The sequence below is a fragment of the Copadichromis virginalis genome, linkage group LG8 (assembly GCF_057382275.1).
Source record: "Copadichromis virginalis isolate Kocher_CV1m ecotype Utaka linkage group LG8, C_Virginalis_male_GT1.1, whole genome shotgun sequence".
NCBI classification, from domain to species: Eukaryota; Metazoa; Chordata; class Actinopteri; order Cichliformes; family Cichlidae; genus Copadichromis; species Copadichromis virginalis.
The window spans coordinates 25,382,871-25,400,086 of NC_140625.1; the positions used below are offsets into that span (position 1 = coordinate 25,382,871).

At 39.6% G+C, this 17,216-nt stretch overlaps 1 protein-coding gene across 1 annotated transcript; it reads right to left on the reverse strand.

Annotated features, from left to right (window-relative positions):
• Positions 1-8,408: 8,408 nt before the first annotated feature.
• LOC146703501 (inactive all-trans-retinol 13,14-reductase) lies at positions 8,409-16,417 on the reverse strand. The gene is made up of 11 exons (XM_085467254.1): positions 16,144-16,417; positions 14,781-14,963; positions 14,232-14,473; positions 13,936-14,131; positions 12,400-12,597; positions 12,196-12,315; positions 11,946-12,084; positions 11,238-11,347; positions 10,580-10,746; positions 10,228-10,387; positions 8,409-8,809 (listed from the first exon to the last, which is right to left on the reverse strand). The coding sequence occupies exons 1-11, from the start codon at positions 16,298-16,300 to the stop codon at positions 8,640-8,642; spliced, it is 1,842 nt and encodes a 613-aa protein (XP_085323380.1). The 5' UTR covers positions 16,301-16,417; the 3' UTR covers positions 8,409-8,639.
• Between the last annotated feature and the right edge of the window lie 799 nt (positions 16,418-17,216).

The following is a 17,216-nucleotide window of genomic DNA, read 5'->3' on the forward strand; positions in this document are numbered from 1 at the left end:
ACTCCTCTCCGTCCACTGCTGCTCTCCCTCTCAACATGTCGAGACACTCAGCAGTCTGCATTCCTCCTTTGCACAGTTTTCCTGGAGCTCAGCCGCTTTACAAGACACCATTACTGAATGCAATCTGCTTTCCCTATCATCTGCAATAGAAAGATTGATGTAGTTTAATATCATATTCTGCTGTTTCTTCGCTCTACTTGCAGTTGTAGAAGCACAGGCATGAACTACCAGTAAACACATATTGTAGCTCAAGACTTTATTATTTACACCTGATCTGTTTGTCTTTTTCCACCATATATATCCTCACTCTTGACTTCGACAAACACATTTTGTAGTCTCTCTCTCTCGCTCCCTCTCTCTTTCATTTCGGTCCTGTCTCTACCTGTCTTGTGCATTGCTGAAGTTCTTGATTTCTCTTCACTCCCCCTCCCGCTTCCCCTTTAACATCAGTGAGAGGAAGAGGAGCACCCAGTCAAAAAAAAAGTAGCCACCCTGGGGCATCATCAGAGTTCACGAGGTAGCAGTGCAGACCTAGTGTCGGACTCCACCTTCTCCCACACATTAAACCCAGCCTCGATCCCACCCAACTCTGTTTGACTTGTCAATAGGACTTTTTTGCAGGCAGACGTTCGCCACACCATGAAATCCTACAGTTTGTCTTTGCACTTCGAAGCAGGGCTGTCATTTTTTATGCAGTGCAGTTCTGGTCACGTGCAGAGGTTTTTATTGTGCCGTTCACAGCAGTAAAGTGTAAGAAAAGATTATAGCCCTGCAGCACTCCTCCCACTTCTAACCAGGATTCTTTTTTATTTCAAAACCTTTCTCTTGATATCTCTTCTGATGTCATTGCTTTAGAAAAGTGCTTCTTCTTTTTACATTTTAATGTCTAAATGTTATGTTCTACAAATGTATTTGAGAAAAGCAAAAGAAAGGGGACGGCAACAGGGGATAACTTGGATAAATGAGGGAAACATCTTTTTGTTCTGTCCCACACATGAGTTCAATTCTTTAAGCATCTGGAAGCACTTACAGCTGCAGGGCTGGCTGTACTATGCTCTGAACTGCGACTTCAGCTTCGGAAACAAAACTTTAAGGAAAAAAAAATGAAAACAGGCTCAAGGATTTTTGGTTAGTCGCACAAAAACATTCTATATACCAGTATTGATGCATTCATCGAAGTTATTACATTATCTTCTATGCAAAGCACATTTTAAAATATAATTTATCTCAAAGCTCAATTAAAAGCAGCATACTAGCATATATTCACAACCTCTGTGATTCTATTTAAGTGCACGCCTGTGCATCCTGAGACGGACAGGGTTTCACATATCAGCCGGTCAGTAGTGCAGTGTCAGGTAAAATGTTCTAAACAACAACAAGTATAATCAGTGTTTAATTGTTATAAATATTACTGCAAGCTAAAAAAAAATATCTGTTCACATTCTCTGGTTAGGCAGTCATGTTACTGTAGGAAGAGAGCTATTTAGCAGTTTATTGGTACTTGATCTGAAACTTCTGTGTCTCCTTGAGTGTGACAAAGTTATGTGAACGGTGAGTGAAGTCCTGACTGCTCCGCATCTACAGCCCTCAAGACTAGATGTCCTGAATATGTGGCAGCATGTGAGGCAGCAGTTTTCTCAGCAGCTCTCTGTTTCTTCTCCAGTTTATGGTGCCTCTGTGAAATATGGTCAGGACTAGGATGGGGAGATCCACCTTCTTCATCCTGCAGAGGGAGTGAAGGCGTTGTTGAGCTTTCATGATGACGACTGTGTTGTCATCACTGGAGGTTTGCATGAATGTCAGATGAACTCCCAAGGACCGTCTCCACCTGAGAGCTCCAGATAGCCAGTGGGACATGTTGCTGATAGCTAGTCCTCAAGGCAATTATAATCTCCTTGGTTTTGTAAAGAATACCCTTTGAAATTTGCCCGTGGGACATGTGGGGAGCATCATCTCAGCCATCAGCTGATACTGTACTTACTTATGCATGCAACATTTTCTGGATCATAGGAACATATTGTATTTCAGTATAGTAGTCTACGTTATGACTAGTACCTTTGAAGATTAAATTAACCATAACAAACAAGTAATTTTACTCTATAGTGTGGCTAACCTAAAGAAAACTTTGACAAAACAGGTCTCATTAAAATAATGCACTCGCTTCTTCTGGAGTTTTAACCACATTTTTGTTTCTCTGTTGTTAATGTTACCATTCTTAAACCCATGTCCAACCTGATGTAGATCAAAGGTAAACATATTTCACTGTTAAGTGAGTGAGTGTCTATGCAAACAGAGGGAAAGTGATTCCTGCACTCCTTGTCTCCAGCACCTTCGGGGCATTACAAGCCATAACAAGTAGGCTACCTACTCCTTTATATCACTTGTAGCTATCCTTGTGTTGCTAATCAATTTTTTATTCATCTGTTTAGTTTTCTATTTTGTTACCAACTCTAGAGGCGCAACAAATGATTTCTTAAGCTTTTATTCTTGTTTACAAGTCTATTTTTATCTATTTTCCTTAATCTTTTGTCATAGAAAAGTGAATCTTTTAGAGGTTTGGCCAAACAAAAACAAACCTCTAAGCGTTTTAGCACTTAGTTTAGTTGAATTGTTAATTAAGGATGTAACAGATTATCCATAATAATCATTACTTGTAGTCCTTTTCTCCCGTTATATCTTGTTTTTGTTATATAGTTTTATTCTATGTGTAGGCTGAATGGCCCAAGACAGGGGAAAACTGATAAGAAAGACAAATATGACCTAATATGATGCAGAAAATCTTAAATACGTGCACAACTACAGGCACTCAGTGGCATGAAGGATACAAAATGTCCTGAAGTGGCAACTTACTTTGCAGGAAAAACTATAGACCAGAAGGCTAAAGGTGGAGTCGCTCATTGTGGTCCCAGTGATGTCTTTGTCTGTGGTGCAGCGTTTGCAGTGGGGAAATTTAATCACACTCATCTCGCTGGAAGACCAAACACATGAGTTCAATGAGGGTGAATCATGAGCCAGAGCATCTCGTCTGTAATAATAACCTCCAGCTTTGCCTTAGTCTTTATCTCATACTGAAAGAGGAAAAGGTGATGGTAGAAAACCTTTATGAAGCCCCAAAATTGTCTACATGCTCCTTAACCCCTTTAGATGTTTAAACTAATCCTGCCTTTCCACAGTGCCTGAATGCCAAAGTAAAAACATGTAGGTACGACCCCTCTGGGGTCATTAATTTGCACGGCTTTTTAGTTAGATCTGGGACCAGTGAGTAGAAGCCAGAGAAAACACCCCCTCCCAGTAGGAAAACAAAATCTACACCACAGAGGAGATTAAAACTAAGCACCTCAGCTGGAGATTGAAGTGGAGATGTAATTAATTAGAGGACATATTTAATTATAACAGTCCAGAAGTTTTTGTACCACATGCAAAAATAATATAATAATAAATTCAGTTTAAACTGTTTATGAAGGTATTAAGTCTGCCACCTTCTGGCCAAATGTTTCCCACCTCTATGTTAAGTACAAAAGTAAACACTTGGTGTGCATGCAGATCACGAGCTAAGCATGTCTCAGCAAACTGTGTAACACGTTTGCAGGGATGTGGAAAGGGTATGTTGTTGAGGTGAGCTCAAGAACAAATCTATTTTTGTTCCTTTTAATTTTAAATGTGAAAAAAAAGTTAAATTAAGTTTATTTATACTTCCCCGCAATCACAGTGTGCACCAGAGGGTTGCTCAGCCTGCGCAGCATTTAACACTTTCTGTACTTGGATGCCTGATTCACAAAGGGAAAAACGCCACATTAAAAAAAATGACTGTCTATAATAGTCATGTGTTGAGGAGTCATCGCCTAAGAGGGCTGACTGGGATTAAACCCACAGAAGAGCCCCATCTAGTGCATAAGCTCCCCTGAACTTTAGAAGCTCCCTCATGGTGTAAACATGAGATGACGAATGCAGATGCATTAGGGAAATGAGCATTAGTGGAGAACGGGCTTGGAGTGACGACCAAACGGTGAAATATGAGACTGGATTGTGTCCGAAGCAGCCACTGGAAGGTGGAGCTGCAGTCACATAGTGCAGATGGGTGTGAAAGAGCAAAGAGTTAAATTCTTTCATTCAAGCAAAAGGATAACATCTTTTTTCTATGTTACATTGCTCAGCTGTTAGAAATTGCTAATAATGGATTCAAGACAGAGATTCATATCATCAGTACAGCTCAACACATGGTGTAATTGAGGGTGACTTTTTAGTCTGCCAGATAATTATTACTTTAATTTTCTTTAAGCAACGTGGCGCCAACTCATTCTGTTTGAGTTTTAAATAAATGGACACAAAACTCAGGACTGGATAAAGACGGTCCAGATGTTTTCTATCTAACCGATATAGAGGTAATAATTACAGGAATAGACACTTGACTTTAAAAAGTGCGCTGGATGAATACCCAAAATTACCCTTTCATAAAAAAAGAGATGTGAATATACAAAGTTAGCCTCCAGTGTTCTCCTGTCTTTGGGCCCCTCTGGCACTTGGTCCTCTCTCTTCCCTGTTCTCTCTTGCTCACTCTCCCAGCCAAGCTCCAAACATGCAGCAGTCTTACATCAAATACATCAAACAGATGAAAAGGGAAAGTATAGGCCTGCCAAGACACATTCATTTCTGCTGTTAGGCTGGGAAGGAGAATTTTTGTGAGTTTAAAAAAAGGTGTTGTGCTGAATTTAAATCCACAGAATTAAATTGTGCATGAAGCATGCACTGCCTACCTGATATTATCATAACCTGTATGTAAAAGGAAGACGTGTCATCATGATGTCACATATTCATTTCTGGAGTCTAGATTTTAAAGCCTAAATGTTTGTTTTTTGGTCTGAGAAGTGTCCAAATTTGGTGAGATCCACTTGTGTCAAAGTGAGATATGGGGGTAAAATAGGGTATTTTAATGTGGCATTCCACAGGGATTGATTCACTTTTGGAGCTAGCTTCAAGTGGCCTTGGAGGAACTGCTGGCACTTTAACCCTATCAGCCAGCATGCATGTCTGGTGCCGTCTGGTAGTTAGTTTCTTGATTTCAATGCAAACATAGGCAATGTTTTAGTACAAGTAAAAGGAAAACTGAGAGTGTGAAAGGAGTCATTTTCATAATTAGCCAACATGGAAAGCTCATTGTTCAGCAGCTACCCTGAGATTTACTGCTTTGGTTCAACACCATTGTTGAACCCTACTTGTAGAGCACTTGGTAGCTAGATAGTGAAGCCAGTGTAGCTTTAATCAAATAAAGAGGCAGATATTTATCCAATGATATAGTATGTACCTTAAACTGAGACTTTAAAAATGATTAAGCTGATATTGTGAGCTCTAAGTGTAAAGACATAACAACTAGTTTCAGATTGTGGAAGGCTTTTCATGCAGACAAAAGAGAGTTTTGGGAAGCTGCCATTTTCCTTGGATTTTCCATTTAGCTCAACAGAGAGATGGCCCCAAACATCAGCTTTTTATCGAAATCACAGAAGAAGTTTGTGATCTTTGCAAAGCAGGAAAACAACTGATTTGAAGGAATCAAGGAAAAAAGACACGACAAAAAATGTTTTGTCTTTACATATTAGATGGTGGAAAAAAAGGGTGTATATATAATGCAGCTTACAAAGGTTTTAAAGAACATCAACTATGATGGGTTAGTAAAGTAGGAGTGACCCTAACTCGGCTGGCTCTTTCTTTTTTTTACCTGCTCTTGCCTTTAAACCCAGTCTGATCCTAAGTGCAAACTTCAGACTGGGTCTTCCTCTCCTCTGTGTCGCCTAAAACTTTCTTCTCAGAGTTCTCATATTGGTAGCAGCTGTGGTTGCTGGCTGAGTGCAAGCTGTGGGAGGCTGTGGCCGGCCAGCAGGGAGGAGCTCCAACATCTGGAAAAGAAGAAAATCTGGCTGAAGCACAGAAACGAGAGCCTGGTAACATGACTACTCGCTGAGCCAAGCCTGCTGCACAGTGTTTGCAAGTTTGCTGTCTGCTTTATGCAAATGCTTTTTCTTTTTTTTCTAAAGGTGGTTGTGTCGCTGGACTGCCAGTCAATCACAGACGCACTCATTTAACAGTGTAGATCTGCAGAGTAGTCAAAGCAGTGGAAAGAACGGACTGCTTTTGTTAAAATTTGACCCTCTGGGCCTCTCCTGGTGCAAGAGCATGTCTAAACATGTGGGAGCCGTCTGTGAGAGGAAAAAAGAGAAAGGGGGTTGAGGTGGTGCTTGTGCTGGTCAAGAAAACCTAAAATTTCTCCTATGATCTGCCCACTTTAGGTCACATAATTTTCTTTTCAGAATGTGGTTGTATTTTTAGTGAAAACTGAGAGGAAACAACCCCTTTAGTTTTTGTTCTCTGTTATTTACTTTTTGGATTTACATACGAACAAACTTTTACTTGTGATAAGTTGAAAGTAGGTGTAAATTATTAGAATTGCATGAACTGTAAAACGTCCAAATAAAGTAATCTGTATCGGGGCGATCGTGGCTCAAGAGTTGGGAGTTCGCCTTGTAATCGGAAGGTTGCCGGTTCGAGCCTGGCTTGGACAGTCTCGGTCGTTGTGTCCTTGGGCAAGACACTTCACCCGTTGCCTACTGGTGGTGGTCAGAGGGCCCGGTGGCGCCAGTGTCCGGCAGCCTCGCCTCTGTCAGTGCGCCCCAGGGTGGCTGTGGCTACAATGTAGCTTGCCATCACCAGTGTGTGGATGACTGGATATGTAAAGCCCTTAGGGACTAGTAAAGCGCTATATAAATACAGGCCATTTACCATTTATTGGTATTAAAGAAGATGAGAACACCAACTCTAGTTTCAGGTTGGGTTAGAGATCTAACCATGCGTAGGCAGCACTAACTGAGATTTTCATTGCAGGAGAACCTGGAGGTCCCGAGAGAAACCTGCACTAACACAGGGAGAATATGCAACTTCACACAGAAAATTCTGAACCTACAACCTTCCTCTGTGATCTACAGCTTATGTTTTGCAGGTGTAACGTTACAAAGGCTGCCAGTTTAGCATTAATAGTAAGAAAAAAAAATGTATAGCATAGGTTGATGGACATTTAATTACTTTTGCAGGTCATGTGGTATAGTTTAAGTTCATGTAAATTAGGTCATGTTGGACAAAATAATGAAGGGGACATAAACATGTTTCAGTCCAGTGGTTTTTGTCATTCAAAACAACAATGTACACTGTTGGAAGAGTCTTTCTCTGGGAACCTTGAGCTGCATCCAGTAGTTCAGCCTGGTCCAAATTAATGGACAGGCCAGCCATCCGACAGGCTGTCTCCCGTGAAGCCACGTCACTAAAAAAAAAGGATGAGTTAACTTGATTCCCGAACTGAAAAAAGGGAAAAACTGAATTCAAGTTGGTCTGTGAGTCAGTCAGAACTCAGTGTAGGAAAGTAATAGTTATTTCGGGTGATGTTGTGCACTTTATCATGCCATGGTAATTACAAGTTTTGGTGTACTGAAGTTCCAGCAACACACAGTCAGTATAATTAGCTCCTCATTCCTTGAATTTAATTTTGGCCCTTTTTATTCTAAAACATTGTATGAAAGATAGTAAAGCTTGCAGCTTTTTTACTGTAACTTTAACTGCAGTAGGAGCTTATCCAGGGTTTGTAGAGCAGAGGGACTGGAGGCTGACAGGGAAGGAAAGAGGTGCTGGCATACCACCGTCTGCCTGGACAGAGGGGACATTCTTCTCCTCGGATCCCCCCAGTCGTCCTCTACAAACCACAGCTTGTCAACCAATCTGCCCACCGTTTACTAAGGAAATGTTCACTTGCTGCAGGAAGTCTGAGGTTTCCCCTCATATGTTTGATTTCAGCAGTTAAACAAACAAAACGAGGGTTTGGAAGTCAGGTCAGAACAACATAGGTGGGAACTAAACCCACAGGGGCCTTATAATCTCAGTTCACCTGTAAAAGATCTTTAAATAAACAGCAAAAATAATAACCTATTTGACACAACACTATAAAATAATTATTGTTGAAAGATTGATACGATAATTTGTGAAAATCCTGCATCTTTTTTTTATGTGCACACAAAAAAGTACGAATATATACCCATTTCTCATAAAACCATCCCAACCCCTAAGAAATATTGATTTAAATAATACAGCGTTGCAGTTTACTTAAAATTGCTTTCAGTATTTGTTAACAGCACAACAACCACAACTGAAAACATCTGTAAGTACTTGATGGATTATTAAATATATTGTTAAGATAATTTGTGATTAGCATATATGAAAACCTTAAAGCCAAACAAGGTGAGAAATGGATGTGTTAGTGTGACAAAATATGATGCAAAATGTGATTTTTATGAGTGAACCAGCAGGCTACAGACTTTATTTTAGTATCTGCCGCAGTCATAATGATCATTTCAAACACAAAAAACAACAACAAAAGAATAAAAATTTATTTAAATTTGAGTCTTCATTGCAAGTGGATTATTTCCCTTAATAAAAACAAGACATCCTATCCATCAAATAAGTGAATTCTAATGTAAAAAATTAGGATTTGAGAATTTAAACAAGTGTTGTGTTCTCGTGAGCTTCCCACAATATTTCAGGGTCCTGTTATACCCTACTTGTGTAGTTCCGTTTTTGTCCTGCAGGGGAAGAAGAGAGCAATTTCACTGCAGTTTCTTCTGAGCCAGCTTTGCCAGTTCTCTGGCTTTCCTTCTCTTCAGCTTCTTCTTGAGGAGGAGCAAGTCAATGTAGATAATGCGGTCCAACACAGCACAGGCACAGAGGAGTCCACCATGCAGAGCACCAGCTATCCCATTGCTGAACACATCTTGGCCTGGAAGACACAGCCACACATGCATACCTCTGTATGAGACGTTACTTGGAAGACAGATTCAAATCGGTGTGTTCTTTCTTCTGAAGCTTCTTAAATAAATGGTAAATGGCCTGTATTTGTATAGCGCTTTACTTAGTCTGTAAGGACCCCAAAGTGCTTCGCACTACATTCAGTCATCCACCCATTCACACACTGGTGATGGCAAGCTACATTGTAGCCACAGCCACCCTGGGGCGCACTGACAGAGGCGAGGCTGCCGGACACTGGCGCCACCGGGCCCTCTGACCACCACCAGTAGGCAACGGGTGAAGTGTCTTGCCCAAGGACACAACGGCCGAGACTGTCAAACCGGCAACCTTCCGATTACAAGACGAACTGCCAACTCTTGAGCCACGATCGCCCCCAATAATATATCCGTCTCTGCTTTGGGACTTTTTTATGATCATGTTTTCATAGCACCATTGTAGTCACCAGCAAAAGACGACTTATTTGCTGCTAACAGATACAGCGAAAGTAAACTGTCATATTTAAAAGCATTATCTTAGTCAATTACTATCCTTCCACTTCCTCTCGAACCTTTCATTTAAACAGGAAAAGGCGCTGAGTGCATGAAAATACAATAAAGCAATAAAAGCCCATAAAGTTATCATATACATAATACCAAGAAGGCAAGGACATCAGCATGAAAAATGTCAGTTCCAAGAAAACTGTACATTGTTCACCAAAAGGGACTTATATTGATTAAAAGGGATTAGCCTATCTAATTTTACAAGCTTCTGCAGATAGCTGTAAACGCTATACTCAAAAGCCAATTTCCCAGTCCCTCAAATAAGATGATGGTTTTCAAGAACCAGATAATCTTGGAACCAAGTGCGGTTATTATGCTTTTTCAAAGAACAGCTCATCATTAAGCCTGAAAAAAAGATAAGCTTAAGAGCATTATATTCTCTATAAAACTAGTATTTCCTTCAGCTTAAATCAAGTTTTATTATTCAGTTATCTAGAAAACAGCTTGCATTCTGTTATATCGCAGCAACAGTTTAAGATTGGTTAAACTTTGCTGTACGGTAAATCTGTATGCATTTTTTGGGGGGAACTTGAGGACCACGGGTCACTTTTGTGTATAAAGTTGCTCACAGTTGCTCACAGCTCAGTGTTGCTGTTTCTACCTTTCATTTATGAAATTTATTATTTATTTGTGAAACTGAAAAGTGGTCTTAAATTAAAGTCCTGTCAATACTCATAAAGCTAACTATTAAACCAAAAACGCTTGGTTTGATTTCTAGCTGATTCAAAATAATTTGATGATTGGGAATATATCTACAGTATATACCCTTCCTTTACTCTATCCTAAAACCTAATTGATACGATTTAAATTCTTGCAGATGATTTTTAGCATAAAATCCATATTTTCATACCTGAGATGTACAGGTTCTTGACTGGGGTGTTGCATCTGTTTTTGGCTACGGCCTCAGCATGGAAACGCTCCAGGTTGTGCTCAGCGGAGTACATGGCTCCATGCTGAGCACCCAGGTAGTGCATGTTTGTCAGTGGCGTCGCCACATCCTGGAAAACCAACTGAAAAACACAACACATGCAGATTTAACAAAACCCTTCCTACTTGATGTCAACAAACAAGCATTAATAGTTTGTATACATTACCAATAGCTTTTGATTTGTTTCTTTATTCCTTAAAAGTATATTTTTTTATTAAATTTAACATACAGCAGAAAAAACAGCAGAATCACATCTAAACATGACGGATCCTACCTTGTCTTTAATTTTAGGGAACACAGTGCAGGCCCAGTCAAAGAGGTTCTTAGCAAATCGCATTTTGTAATTGTAGTATTCATCACCCCTTTTGCGTACAGTAGTGTCTTTCCATTGCTCAAACCATTCATAGTTAACCATGGTGAGTATTGTCATGCAGGATTTTCCTGTAGAAATGAACAGCAAGTCACCACTCTTAATTTGTGTGGACTTTCAGTTCTGTGTTAGATCGTATAAAATATGCCAAAGAATATATTTTATTTTAAAGCTAAATACTTGACGTGCTCGACGTTTAAAATTTTGAGGTCAACATATGTTCATGTAAAAAGCTGAGACCTCAGACTGCCCTCAATGCCCAGTTTTTGACAGTTTTTTTCTTCTCCTGGCTTTCTATAGTATCAAACAGAGAGGATGTCCTTATATAGTCATCGAGCCAGCCTATCAGAAGAAGATGGCTTAAAGAAAGGGGGAAGGGCGCTAAAACAGCTTCTTTCAGGCAGAGGGATGGACAGTGTTATTTATTCAAAATCATTCAAATCTTGCAAAGAGTCTTGAGAGTATAGAGCACTTTAATCCTCATTTAAAATATGTTTTGTTAGATCTCATAAATATCCTTTGGAAACTGTAGAAATAGTGAGTAATTGTTATTAATATGTACCAGGATGTCTTATCTTGGCTTCAGGGTCTTTAGAAGATGGCACTGTGATGAAAATCATGGGGATGTTATCAGGTGCTTCCTCTCTGCTCAATCCAAAGTAGTCCTCCATCCTAAAATAAAATAAAAAATACAAATCATAAATCCCATAAAGAGCAATCTTAACTCCGTTTCAATTAAATTAAGGTTTATTTAGGTAGTACCGGTCATCAACAGTCACCTCACCTGTAGAAAGTCCTAACAATCAAGTGACTCCCTATGAGCAAGCACTAGGCAACAGTGGGAAGGAAAAACTCCCTTTTAACAGGGAGAAATCTCCAGCAGAACAAGGCTCAAGCATGGCCAGTTGGGTGGGTAAGGGAAAAGGTAAAAAAGAGGGAAAATAGAGCACACGGAGACTGGACAAAACACAGACGAAAGGAGATGAACATGACTGATCTTCTGCCCTATGTAGCGAACAAGAAAGGACCTTTAACTTTAAAAAAAAAAAACAACATCATAAGCCATATACTGTGTTTATTTAAATAAAATATTTAGCATAATGTTCAGCTATGGTGTTTTTTCTTTGTTCTGAAATAAGATTGTATCTATAAAAATGTGTGAGACTTGAGCAGGAGAGATTTTCTTGTTTATTCTGATACAGCAGCGCCCCCTTGTGGTTGGTTAATGCTGCCTTTCTCTTCTTTGCAATCGGTGCTCTGCAATACTCACGACTTGTCCATATCATTGTCTTTGAACAGCCAGAAATTAGTGGAAACGAGGTCCAGTTCCTCCTTTGTTCCATCAAAGCCAGAGAAGACTAATAATGATCCTCTGCCATGTTTCATCATGTTCAGTCGTTGCTGAATATCTATAATATAGAAGCATTACTTAGACATTATTTATCACCTTGTATCGTCTTCACTTCACCTGCATTTGTCGCTCTGGCCAACTTTACCTCAGTTTCAGTAAAGTTTCTCACCTGGTTTGGCTTGTATCTCAGGGGGTAGAAGTTTCTGGAACGTATTGAAGATTCCACAGTTTGAAACCACCACAGGCGCATGAATTTCCACTTCCTCTTGACCTTTCCTCACCTTTACACCTATCTCAAACAAACACACACTATTGACTTGACAATAACTTAACCTTACACTGATTTTAAAAATGAGGTGGATTCTGCTCTCACCATAAGCAGCTCCCTCTTCATTAACCAGGATCTGGGAGACGGGAGCTCTCACCAGGCAGTTTCCTCCATATTTCTGAATGGTGCGAATGATGTGGAAAGGAATCTCACTGGCCCCGCCTTTAGGGTAGTACGCTCCTCGTTTGTAGTGATGAATCATGAGGGCATTCATCAGGACACTGGAGTCCTTTGGTGGCACACCTATATACATAAAGAATAAGTGAACTAAATCTGCCGCAGGGATGAAATTGGCCTTTTTTTACAGGGGTGACAGCAGGAAAGGAAGGGAATTACTGCAAAACAGAATGAGGCACAATATTTGTTATTTTCTTGTTTGATTAATTGCTAGAAGACAAAATTGTAACTGAATTTTTAAAAAGTTGATGAATTGCATACCCCTATTATACAGTACATATTGCGCACAGTAACTTTTTATATTTATCTTGGGGTTTGTAGTCTTATTATTGTGGGCCCCTGATAATATTACAGCCTCTATTTCCCTTACCTAGAAGTCTCACTGCAAATCAATACAAGTTCGGAGTAACCATGTCCACCTCGAGGACTGATGTAAATCATATGCTATGACGCTTTTACTCATTAGAGCCTCGATGAGAGATTTTTTTTGTTTTTTTTAACTGCTCTCGACCATTAAAAAAAAGATCTTCTGACAACTGGTGTCCCAACACCTGATTCCAGACACCTTATGATGGTTTTCTCTTTTAACTTGTCCCCAAATATGTACCACATATACAGTATATGATTTCTAAAAACTAATGGGAAACCCAAGCTCCCACCCATCTTCGGGACACATTGGATCTACACTTCTGTGATGTGGCAAGACATTACTGTTGGTATTGATTTAACATAGCAAGGCTTATGTATGTGTGTCTCTCTCTCTCTTTTTGTTTGTCTTCTTTTGTTGTGTGTCTCATGATATGGAACAATTTTCAACTTAACTCAAAATCCATCCATCCATCCATTCGCTTATCCTTTTCAGGGTCGCGGGGGGCGCTGGAGCCTATCCCAGCTGTCATAGGGCGAGAGGCAGGGTACACCCTGGACAGGTCGCCAGTCTGTCGCAGGGTCAACACACAGGGACAGACAACCAGTCGCACTCACATTCATTCGCACATTCACACCTAGTGACAATTTGGATTATCCAGTTAACCTATCCCCACAAGCTGCATGTCTTTGGACGGTGGGAGGAAGCCGGAGTACCCGGAGGGAACCCACGCAAACACGGGGAGAACATGCAAACTCCACACAGAAAGACCCCGGCCTGATGTTGGAATTGAACTCAGGACCTTCTTGCTGTGCGTCAACAGTGCTAACCACCATGCCACTCAAAATCAAAAGTTTTTTTTCAGGTTGGAGTTCAGTTGAAATTTTGAGATATCTGACTCAAGATTTGATATAACAACCTTAAATTTTGACTTCTAGATATCCAAAAGCATTTTATTTTCAGTGGCAAAAATAGAAATAAATAACTATATTATATCTTATGTTTTCTGTTATGACGATAACTTTTTGAGTTCATACCATAGAAAAAGTAAGAAAAGATGGTATGGAGATCCTTGTTGCTGGTCAAGGTGTTCACAAAATCTGTTGCACATGTGCCAGAGAGGCGGAAAACTGGAGAGATGAGGTCTGCAATGCCTGACTTCAGCAGGAATAAAGACACCCACTGCGGGATAAGCTTGAGAGTTGCCAGGTAGTGCGTCTTCTTAGCTGAGATCTGTTGAAAAACCAGGGGAATTTGTAAGCATTTTATTTTAAAGCTTCCGACAGTTGAGACTGAAATATGTGTGTAATAAGTGATGAAGTAACAACAGCACCTTCATGATTTTAAAGAACTTGTCAATGGCTTCTGTGTCATCAGGAAACTGCTTCATCAGGTGAGCTTTCATCTCAGTTTTCCCACAGTAGATGGTGTACTCTCGTTTTTCGTTGCCCAGGCCGATTTGAATGGTGTCAAAATGTTGATCGAGCTGGTGAAACTCCAGCTGGCCCTCTGAGATCTGGTCAAAGGCGATACGCAGCAGACCGTTCTCATGGAGCTGGCCAATGTAGTGAAGCCCTGAAGATGAAGGAAGTGAACATTTTTAGATAGAAAAGAATGATTTTTAGGACTGTAGGGTTATGATGGCTGAGCGCATGCCTTTATTTGCTCTTTCTCTGAAAAAGCAGCTGTCACCCTAGACAGACCAAATTATCATCAGCCTATTGCTTTAGTTGTATCATTATTCTTTCTGTGTCAGTTATTTTTTATGTAATTCAAGCTGTTAGCATGAATCTCTAATGATTCTCCAAATGACTGTTCTGGAAAATGTAACAGTTCCTTAAAAAGAGTGATACTTATGTGTCAGTCATAGAAGATTTCTCACCGACATCAAACTCAAAGCCTTTCTCTATGTAAGTGTGGCAGCAGCCTCCGGCCTGGTCATGTTGCTCCAGCACCAGCACTTTCTTTCCTGCTTTGGCCAGTGTGGCTCCAGCCGTCAGACCACCAATACCACTGCCGATGACGATGACATCCAGGTTCTTGGGCACTTTGTCAACGCTGAAACCTGCACAGAAACATACAGATGGTGGTGTTAACCTAGTAAAGATTTTTGTTCCAGTTCACATCGTTATCATAAAAGTCCATTATAAATTTTATCGTGTCCAAGTGCTGAAACTGGGACGTCAAAATGCATCGTTTGCAACCTGTGTTACATAATACAGGCTGAAGGTTGTGCACTTCTCTTGTCATAAACATTGAACTGGTGCTGGTATCTGTGTTTTCCCATTAGCAATAGCTGTAATCTAATTAAGATAAAACACACATGGAAAAACTGTTGGTTTATTTAGTGACAGTTTTCTCATCTCTAAGATCACTAAGATAACAGTATCAGCACTTATAATGACTATAGCAAATTCATTTCAGATATCTATATTCATTATCTATGTATTTATTTAATGCATAGATAATGCATTAAATAAAAGGTCAAATCTTTACCTCATCAGACTGGTGTCACAGAAACCTCTGTTCAATGCAAAGTAAAGGTTTTTAAAGTAACAGTAACTTTGCTTAACATAGAAACTGGAATTTTAGTTCACTAAAATACTGTGTGCTTTCATACAGTGCTTTATTCTATATCCTTCTAGCATCCATGTACAATTTAGAATCACCAATTACATTTACGGGCTTGTTTTTGGACTGTAGGAGGAAACCCACTCCAGCTAGAGCATAAACCAGGAATCTTCTTAATGCGAGGCAACAGTTTGCACCAGTGTTAACAAACGTGCTGCCCCCATGTGGCAATTGTACTTCTTTAAATATATGGTTTATTAATAACAGAATGTGTTTTAATTTTTGTTTAACTGATTTTTAACAGTTAAGCTTTTGAATATTTTTGCTTTTTATAATTTGGCCTAAATGTAAAACTTTTCGTACAAAATAGATATAATATAGAACTCTTTATTTGTTAAAAATCATTTTATAAAAAGAGGAGCATAATATAATAATCACACCCTTAAGATGAACTTTTTGAAGAAAGATTTGAATTCGTTCTTCCTGTATGAATGACTCACTGACTTTTTTTTTAAAGTTAGGCCATAATATCTTGAAGTGATATAATAAAAATAAAAAGTTGTTTATGTTCCCCTCCCTTTCTAGGCTGGGCTAATTATCCAGGAATTCTGACTATCCAGGAACAACTTTATTCTGATGCTGCATGCAGCTCTTTTCACCTGCAGTCATTTTACCTTGCTTGATGACTTTGTCGCGCTTCTTCTGATCAAACTCCCGCGGTGCAGGCGGTCTCACTGAGTTGAGCGAGAAAGGGCTCGGTTTCCCAAACAGGTACCAGTATGTGCTACCTGCACATATGAGCAGGCAGACTAAGAAAATCAAGAGCCACATCTCAGAGACTGTCAATTTGCTGATTCTGGATCTCGATCTGCAGCAGGATTGTTCACGGCAGCAATTGCAGGTGTGATCTAAACACTCGCCTCCCTGAGGAGGCACCTTTTATCCTGCTGAATGCCAAAGGTCTGGGGAAAAGGGGGCAAGAGATTGCTATGTAGTGATATATGTGTTATGACAAGCAGTAAAGTGGCGAAAGGCCCATTTTTCCTGTGATAACAGATTACAATAACGATGGTGTGTAATGCATTTTTTGCTGAGCACTTATTTAGGGCAAAGACAAAAGCATCAAAGGAAAATTAGGAACTGGTCTAATTGTTTTGTTGTTGTTGTTTTTTTGAAGAAATTCCTAAAATGTTAAAGATACTGAAACTGTGTAGGGGAATCTGAATGCCAATTGTTTTAAAGAATAAATACTAAAGATATTAATTTCAAATCAATAACCCATTTTATTGCATAAACTGCATTTAGTCAATCTAGAGTGTTCACGGCAAATCTAGATAGAGATAGTTGTAATTGCTTGTATCTGATAAGACAATTTAGATAATATTGTATTGAAGTCTTCTTGGACTTCATGTCCAATTTTATGTTTTTACAACAGGGCATCTGAGGGAACTTGCTTCAGTAAATTTTAGCATTTTAAGAATCATTACTGGTGAATATAAGAGTCAGACTTCTTACACGATAGAAGAAAATGAGCCTAATAACACTGAAATTAGACCTGCTGCACCAATGTTATATTTCTCTTAAAAGAAGCTATATATGGATTGTAGCTGATCTAGTTTTATTAACGTAATCCACTCATGAACTTTGCACTCAAGTTACACATTCGTTCATTCGACTTTGAGCTACAGATTTAATCTGCAGCCACAGATAGGGTGAACCACAATGAAGCAACAAGTTGCTACGATGG